At 44.2% G+C, this 8,466-nt stretch overlaps 1 protein-coding gene across 7 annotated transcripts in view; it reads right to left on the minus strand.

Moving 5' to 3' along the window:
• LOC123973056 (cadherin-12-like) overlaps positions 1–8,466 on the minus strand; it is a 93,265-nt gene that overhangs the window by 13,586 nt on the left and 71,213 nt on the right. For all 7 annotated transcript variants that reach the window (XM_046052911.1, XM_046052909.1, XM_046052908.1 and 4 more), the window contains 2 exons: positions 6,568–6,735; positions 5,695–5,882 (listed from right to left, as the gene is read on the minus strand). In XM_046052911.1, the coding sequence (XP_045908867.1) occupies positions 5,695–5,882; positions 6,568–6,735 (356 nt within the window). The remainder of the gene's footprint in view (positions 1–5,694; positions 5,883–6,567; positions 6,736–8,466) is intronic.

An 8,466-nucleotide genomic window follows, 5' to 3' on the forward strand; every position in this document is an offset into this window, starting at 1 on the left:
TTTTGTATCATCTGGAGACGGGTGATGGAGGACCCACTAACCCCCACATATAGTGAATTACAGTAGTCCAGCCGTGTAGTTATAAAGGCGTGGATTGCCGTTTCAAAATGTTGTCTTGACAGAATTGGCTTTATTTTGGCCAGCTGCCTCAAATGAAAGAAGCTTGATTTGACAACATCTTTGATTTGACTGTCAAATTTAAGCTCAGGGTCCACTTTAACGCCTAGGTTTGTAATGCTAGGTTTAATATAGGGTGCCAGGGAGCCCAGATCTACAGGCGGGGTCCCAGTGGTGCCTCCAAAAACCATCACTTCTGTTTTTTTATCATTAAAATTTAAAAAGTTCAGAGCCATCCAGGCCTTGATGTCGTCGAGACAATTGAGTAATTGTCCAACAGAGTTATCATTTTTCTTTTTAAGAGGTACATAAATCTGACTGTCATCTGCATAACAGTGGAATGAAATGCCGTAATTTCTAAGTATGGAACCAAGTGAAAGCAAATACAAAGAGAAAAGTAGAGGGCCGAGGACTGAGCCCTGTGGGACCCCACACAAGAGAGGAGCAGAGGAGGATACAAATTCACCTACGCTAACACAAAAAGTTCGAGCTGCTAAGTATGACCTAAACCACTCCAGTGCTATGCCACTGATGCCCACCCACTACCTTAAACGTGAAATCAATATTTCATGATCCACTGTGTCAAATGCAACCGGCTCAAAATGATCAAAAACAGCCGAGCAGGGGACAGAGATTGAAGGGTCTGAAGCTGAAGGTGATTTGAGACCTAATAGAAGTGACCTTATCAATAAAAAAGCAAAGGAAATTTTCACACATAGCAGGGGATGCCTCCATACAAGCATTCTGCGGGGCATTTAAAAGTGAGTCAATGGTGTTAAACAAAACACGAGGCTTGTGACAATTTGCCAGAATAATATCTGAGAAATGTTTTCTTTTAGCATCTTTCACAGTTTCCTGGAAATGACGCCAACAATCCCTTAACATTTGAAGAGACACCTGCAGTTTGTCCTTCCACTTGCGCTTAGCTCTACGGCACTCACGTCTGGTAGCATGAGTCATGTCATTTAGCCAGGGCTCAGATTTAGTTTTAGGCTGCCTGGATTTTAATGGAGCCACAGTGTCTAAAACAGTTTGGCAGGTGGAGTGAAACCATGAGCTAAGCTCTTCTGTGTGCAATACAGACTCAGGAGTGATGATGTTCTGACTGAAAACAGCCGAGAACTGAGCAGCAGCGGAAGGGTTAATCATGCGACAGCGCTGTGCAGCAGCGCGAGGTTTAAATGTATGACAGGCAAGAGCAGTCTCAAATAATACAGGCATATGGTCAGAAAACACTGCGTCACATATCTCTAGATTAAGAACAGGCAAGCCATATGATAAAACAAGATCAAGTGTGTCCATGTTCTTGTGTGGGTCCAGACACAGATTGCACAAGATTAAAAGAATCAATGAGGTTTAGAAAACCCTTTGTCATTGGCTTATCAGGACAACACACATGAACATTAAAATCCCCAACAATAAGAACATGATCATATTTAGGCATGATTTCAGCCAGAAAATCAGAAAAATCATTTAAAAAGTCCTTATTGTACTTGGGGGGCCGATAGACCACAGCACACAACACTGTGTGAGAGCGACCAATCTCAAATAAACTCAGCTCAAAGCTGCTGAAAGCGGATGACAGCAATATCTGCTTACATTTATAATGACTCTTATATACAGTCGCTATTCCTCCTCCTCGGCCAGATTTTCGCGGGGAGTTAAGGTAGCAGCAATCATGGTGTAAAAATTCTGTGAAAGCGCTGGAATCACCATCACTCAGCCATGCCTCAGTTACACAGAGGAAATCCAATCCTCGGGACGTGAAAAAATCCTTTAAGACAAAAGACTTATTTGCTAGAGATCTAGCATTTACCAGCCCAAACCTGGCGGATCCGCGGCGCTGGATGTTCGTGAAACCCGACACAGAGATCGCAAGTTACTCCGTGCCAGCGGGGACGAGGAGAGCAGGGGCCACGGGGCTGGAACATCTCTTCCGGGCCGACGACAGGTATCAGCTAGGCGCCGACAGGGTCCAGCGAGCGTCGAGGAATAACAAGGCTAGGCACGACTCCAAACTCAGTCCAAAAAGGCGTAGAACACCATGCAAGACGGGCCTTCAACCTCACCAGCCCGCCACTATGTTTTCCCCGGCGGCGGGTGCGCTTTCGTCGGCGCTCACGGCGAGAAGGTGGAGCCAGGGCGTGCCAAAGGTGAGTCGGGAGCCTCGCCAGGAGTGGGGGCAAGGTTTCACGTCCACCATCATCCAATTTTACTAAATTTTCAGCAGACAATCGCAGATCCAGCAGTGTTTGGCGATCATACACCAGCAGAGAGTCGACATCCCGGGCAAAAAGCAAAACAAACAGCAAAAACACACAGCAGTGACAGTGACAGACGGCAAGCCACACACAATGGCGCCATCTTGTTCTACCTGATCTACCTCCAAATACACTTTACTCCCAAAAGTACAGACAACATATTAAGTGTCCCACCAGGGACACTAACACTGGACCACTGCTACACTACATTAAAGGACGCCTGTTGCTCTGTTCCCTGTGCCGCCTTGGGAAAAACTGAAATCTGCTAAACCTGTTGTAAAGAGTGTGAAAAGATGGACCAACGAGTCAAAGCTGGAGTTACAGGCCTGCTTTGACTGTACTGACTGGAGTGTTTTTGAGGCTGCAGCCACTGACCTAGACGGACTAACTGACACTGTAACATCTTACATCCGTTTTTGTGAGGACACGTGTGTGCCGACTAAAACCTGGTTCACAGCAAAACTCAGGCAGCTTCGTCAGACCAAGGAGGAGGCCTTCAGAAGTGGGAACACAGTCCTGTATAACCAGGTCAGGAACACTCTGACTAAGGAGGTCAAAGCAGCAAAGAGGTGCTATGTGAAAAGCTAAATAACAGCTTTGCAGCCAATGATACTGCGTCAGTGTGGAGAGGCCTGCGGACACACTCACTAACTACAGGAGACCATCCCCCAACACTGCTGGTACTCAACGATTGGCAGACAAGCTGAATGGCTTTTACTTTAGGTTTGAAAAGCCCAGAGTCACACCTCTCCCCCACTCGAACACCATCTTCAAACAGTCACCTTCCCCCTCTGACACACTGCCACCCACTCACCTGCACTCAAGATCTGTGAAAAGGATGTGATCCACCTCTTCCAAAGGCAGAAGATCAGGAAGGCTCCTGGCCCAGACGGTGTGTCTCCATCCTGCTTGAAAATCTGCGCAGACCAGCTGGCCTCCATCTTCACACAGATCTTCAAGAGATCACTGGAGCTGTGTGAAGTTCCCTCCTGCTTCAAACACTCCACAATCATCCCAGTCGCCAAAAAACCCTCCATCTCTGGACTAAATGACAACAGGCCTGTCGCGCTGACATCTGTAAGTCATGAAGTCCTTTGAAAGACTGGTGGCCCACCTGAAGGACATTACAGGCCCCTTGCTGGACCCCCTGCAGTTTGCCTACAGGGCTAACAGGTCAGTGGATGATTCAGTCAACTTGGGACTGCATTACATCCTGCAACACCTTGACTCTCTAGGGACATATGCAAGGATCCCGGACATCCTCAGTACCAAACTCACCCAGCTCACTGTGCCAGCCTCCACCTGTCAGTGGATCACAAACTTCCTGACTGACAGGAGTCAGCAGGTGAGGCTGGTAAACATCACATCCAGCACCCGGACTATCAGCACTGGCGCCCCACAGGGGTGTGTGCTCTCCCCACTGCTCTTCTCCCTCTACACTAACGACTGCACCTCATGAGACCCATCTGTCAAACTCCTGACGTTTGCTGACGACACAACGGTCGTCGGCCTCATCCAGGACTGTGATAAGTCGGCCTACAGACGGGAGGTTGATCAGCTGGCTCTCTGGTGCGGTCAGAACAACCTAGAGCTTAACACGCTCAAAACTGTGGAGATGAACGTGGACTTCAGGCAGAGCCCCCCCCACTCTGTCCCCCATCACCATACTCAATAGCCCTGTGTCTGCTGTGGAATCCTTCAGGTTTCTGGGTTCCACTATTTCCCAGGACCTGAAGTGGGAGCCCAACACGGACACTATCATCAAGAAGGCCCAGCAGAGGACGCATTTCCTGCACCAGCTCAGGAAGCTCAACCTGCCTAAGGAGCTGCTGATCCACTTCTACACAGTTCTACACAGCCATCATCCAGTCTGTCCTCTGCACGTCCATCACTGTCTAGTTTGGATCAGCCACCAAAAAGGACAGGAGCAGACAGTCAGGACTGCAGAAAAGATAATCGGTGCCAACCTGCCCTCCATTCAGGACTTGTACATTTCCAGAGTCAGGAAACGGGCAGGAAACATCACTGCAGATCCATCTCACCCCGGACACAACCTGTTCCAGCTCCTCAGCTCTGGTAGGTGCTACAGAGCACTGTACACCAAAACCAACAGACTCAACAACAGTTTCTTCCCACAAGCCATCACTCTGATGAACTCCTGATTTCTGACTCACGGTGTCAGGAACAATTCCTGTGCAATAACCCAGTAACTCTGCCTCTAATCAGCATGTTTACTGGCTAACACTTATTATTTATTCACCATTCTCTATTTCAGATCTGTTCATACTATTATATTGTCATATTGTAGATACTGTATACCAAATTCACCTACCTCAAGTCATTATTCCTGCACAAAATACTTATTCCAGCATCCTTTGCACTATGCTTCATTGTACTGTGTACATGTATGCATGTATATGTACCTGTAGATAACATCCACCTTCGACATGTGCATACTCCTGCATCCTTTGCACTCTGGTCACTGCACTATTTGTCAATATGTCTATAATGTTTTTGTTCATAGTGTGTGTATTTGTGTTGTCTACACTTAAGTCTGTGTCTGATTTTAATTTATTTTTATTATTGTGATTTTGTATTTTTGTATGAGTAAGCACATTGTGAGAAATGTACAATCCAGAGTCAAATTCCTCATATGTGTACACATACCTGGTAATAAAGCTGATTCTGTTTCTGAAATGTAGTGAAATAAGGACACAATTATAATTATATCTCCAGTGACAGATCAACTTTTCAAACAGAGGGCCACTATAGAAGCACACTGCCACATACATCTTTGGTTTCTCCTGAAATGGAGGTGCAGAATGATTGCTTGCTGTCTTCTCCTTCTTTCCTGTCGGAAACGTTATAATGTTCACACAACGAGGACATTTAATTGCGAATTTGAACTAGCCTTCAGTATAGTTGGTGCTGTAGGTAGTAATGCCATAATAATAATATAGTGGCAAATATGCACGTTAATTTTTTATTCATTCATTCTTGTCAAAGATACCCGCTGAACTGTGAGAAAACCCCCTAAATCTAAACATTTGCTGACAAAATGAGCAATAGTATGACATGGAAATGTCATGGAAATGTACATTATGCTGAATTTATGCATTATCATACAGATCATCCCACTGCAGACTCCCAGTGTTGGCTGGCATATCAGCCACACTCCCTGCTATTATTTGAGATGTGGCAATTTTTTTTGAGAATACAAAATCCAATGGATCATCATGAATATCAAGCTGGTACAGTACAGTATGTGTATTGTTGTCAAAGCAGCTAATGTGCAGCTGAAAATGAGTTAATGTACCTTTTTCAAGACTACAACTCCCTCATGACTTTGGCTGTTGCTGATGATGTCAAACATGTTGCCCTCTTCTCCTGGAACAATGGCATAATCCACCTCTGCATTGCTGCCAGCATCCAAATCGTGGGCTTGAATATGACCCACTGCTGAGCCAACTGATGCTGACTCTGGCACCCACAAATGGAAAATACCTGATAGAATGACATAAGATAGGGAAAGAGAGCAAAAAGCTAATAAGTCCACACAATCAACCAATTAGATGTCATCAGCGATGGATTGGCCATTTGGCAATTCTGACAAAGGCCAGACCATTTGTTTTGGGGTGGGCCGGTCAGATTAGTGTTTCACACACAGCTTTACTTGGGCGGGGCCGCCCGGGTATATTAACGGCCGCCCAAGTATATTTGGCGACTTAATTTAGCATTTTGAAGAGAAACACAGATCTATCTTTTATGGTATAAGACGCGGACATGGCAGATCTTTTACAAGCACGGACCCACAGACCAGGTAAACAGCAGTGAACACGCAGGTGCAGATGTAGATGATAACAAGCCTTCACCACCTGCGGCGCACCTGCAGCTGACAACAGAATTGTGACTGCAGTGTCATTTCGTCCACTTTATAAAACATAGCCCACTGCTGATAAAGAAAGTCAACAGAGACTAAAAACTATTAAACATCATTTGCCAGTCACATACATTACTGTCACCAATCTGTCACAGACGGTAATGCTTATATATATATGTACACAAATGTAAGTAGTGAATGCGTGTGTTCTTGTGTGGGGATGTATGGTAATGTGGGCTGGTGTGGCTACAGTACCAGGGTTGAATTTTTGTCCCCGTCCGACCCATGTCATTGTTGACACTTTCTTACTCTTAGCGAAGCGTGGTGGGTTGTCGTTGACATCACTAATAGTGATGTTTATGGTTGTGGTTGAGGCCAGCCCCCCCAGCTGACCTCTCATGTCCTTGGCTTGGAGAAGAACCTGGTACTCCCCTTTCACCTCGCGGTCCATGTTGGCTAGAGCTGTTCTCATCACACCTGGAGGAGGGGTTGAAAAGGGTGCTGAGTGTAATATTTAGTTTTCCAAATGGGGAGATAGACAGTACAATAGATTCTGTATTTAACCTTCATTAGGCCAGCATATTACAGCACTTTACCATCAAAGTTCTCTTTTATTCCTCAAATGACTACTTAGGCCTAAAAAAATGCGGAGAAGCCATGAGAAAAGTAGACGAAAGAGAAGCACTGATTCATGTGAGGACTGAAAAGTGTTAAGAGTTCCTCAGACCAGGTAATGGAGCTCTCTATTATTAGCTCTCTAACACTTTTGTTTTCCTTGCTCTTTATTTTTATAAGTCAAGTCTTCTTCCGTATGTTTTTTTTGCATGTTTCAACTTCTTCATACTTCAACTATTAAACTGTTAAGCTCTTTAAGGGACAAGTGAGCTTGTATTCAACTTTTTTCTACCTTTTCTACTTTTTAAAATATTAAGCTTTTTTTTAAACAAGTTTTTACAATGTAAGTCAAAACTTCCACTTTGCAATGCTACTACTTCTGCATACATTCAGCTACATTCATCATTTCAACTTTAAACAATTTTTTTAATTATTAGTGTTAGAGCTGCAGCTCTCACGCTGCTGTTCTCCTCGCTCTTTATTCTTTATTTCTTTATTATATATAACCCCATTTTTGGCATCTATCTTCTCCTGCACTGTTTGTCCTATAAACTTATATTCAACTTCAAATTGTACATATTTTTCACGAGATGCTATTACTTTCATTGCTGACACCTGTAATGGTTGATTTTATATTACTATTAATACGAGACTGGGCATTTCCTAAAGTAAATGCGTGTGAGAGCTGTTAGCTGTGACTGCTACCACTGCTCCTGCAGTGCTCCCGATGCAGCTCTGAATTGTCACGCACTTTGGAAGCTGCACAAAATACTTAAACGTCACTTCTTGTGTCCCCTATGTGGTGCAAAGGAGCACACAGTAACTATATGTTATGTCCCAGTACATCAAGTTTGGAACAAATTGAGAAAATGTATGTTAATCGCATGAGTGTCACACAGCGCTTACTTCCTGTTGCCAGTAGGTGGCGCTATGACTATAACAGAATTTTGGCATGTAGATGTGTTGGGGGCATCATCATCAATCACATAATGTATGGTATTGATTTGAGCATATGCAGCATAGTTATAACAACTTCCTGTTTCATGGCGCAGCATGGTACTTTGCTGCCACGCAAAGCACACACCGGTTACGGAAAACTCAGAAGCTTTACAACATAACATCATCAATGTGTGACTATTCTAGATAGTTTTAAGGAGCACACAGTAACTATATGTTATGTCCCAGTACATCAAGTTTGGAACAAATTGAGAAAATGTATGTTAATCGCATGAGTGTCACACAGCGCTTACTTCCTGTTGCCAGTAGGTGGCGCTATGACTATAACAGAATTTTGGCATGTAGATGTGTTGGGGGCATCATCATCAATCACATAATGTATGGTATTGATTTGAGCATATGCAGCATAGTTATAACAACTTCCTGTTTCATGGCGCAGCATGGTACTTTGCTGCCACGCAAAGCACACACCGGTTACGGAAAACTCAGAAGCTTTACAACATAACATCATCAATGTGTGACTATTCTAGATAGTTTTAAGGAGCACACAGTAACTATATGTTATGTCCCAGTACATCAAGTTTGGAACAAATTGAGAAAATGTATGTTAATCGCATGAGTGTCACACAGCGCTTA

Source organism: Micropterus dolomieu, linkage group LG06, assembly GCF_021292245.1.
Source record: "Micropterus dolomieu isolate WLL.071019.BEF.003 ecotype Adirondacks linkage group LG06, ASM2129224v1, whole genome shotgun sequence".
Taxonomy (NCBI): domain Eukaryota; kingdom Metazoa; phylum Chordata; class Actinopteri; order Centrarchiformes; family Centrarchidae; genus Micropterus; species Micropterus dolomieu.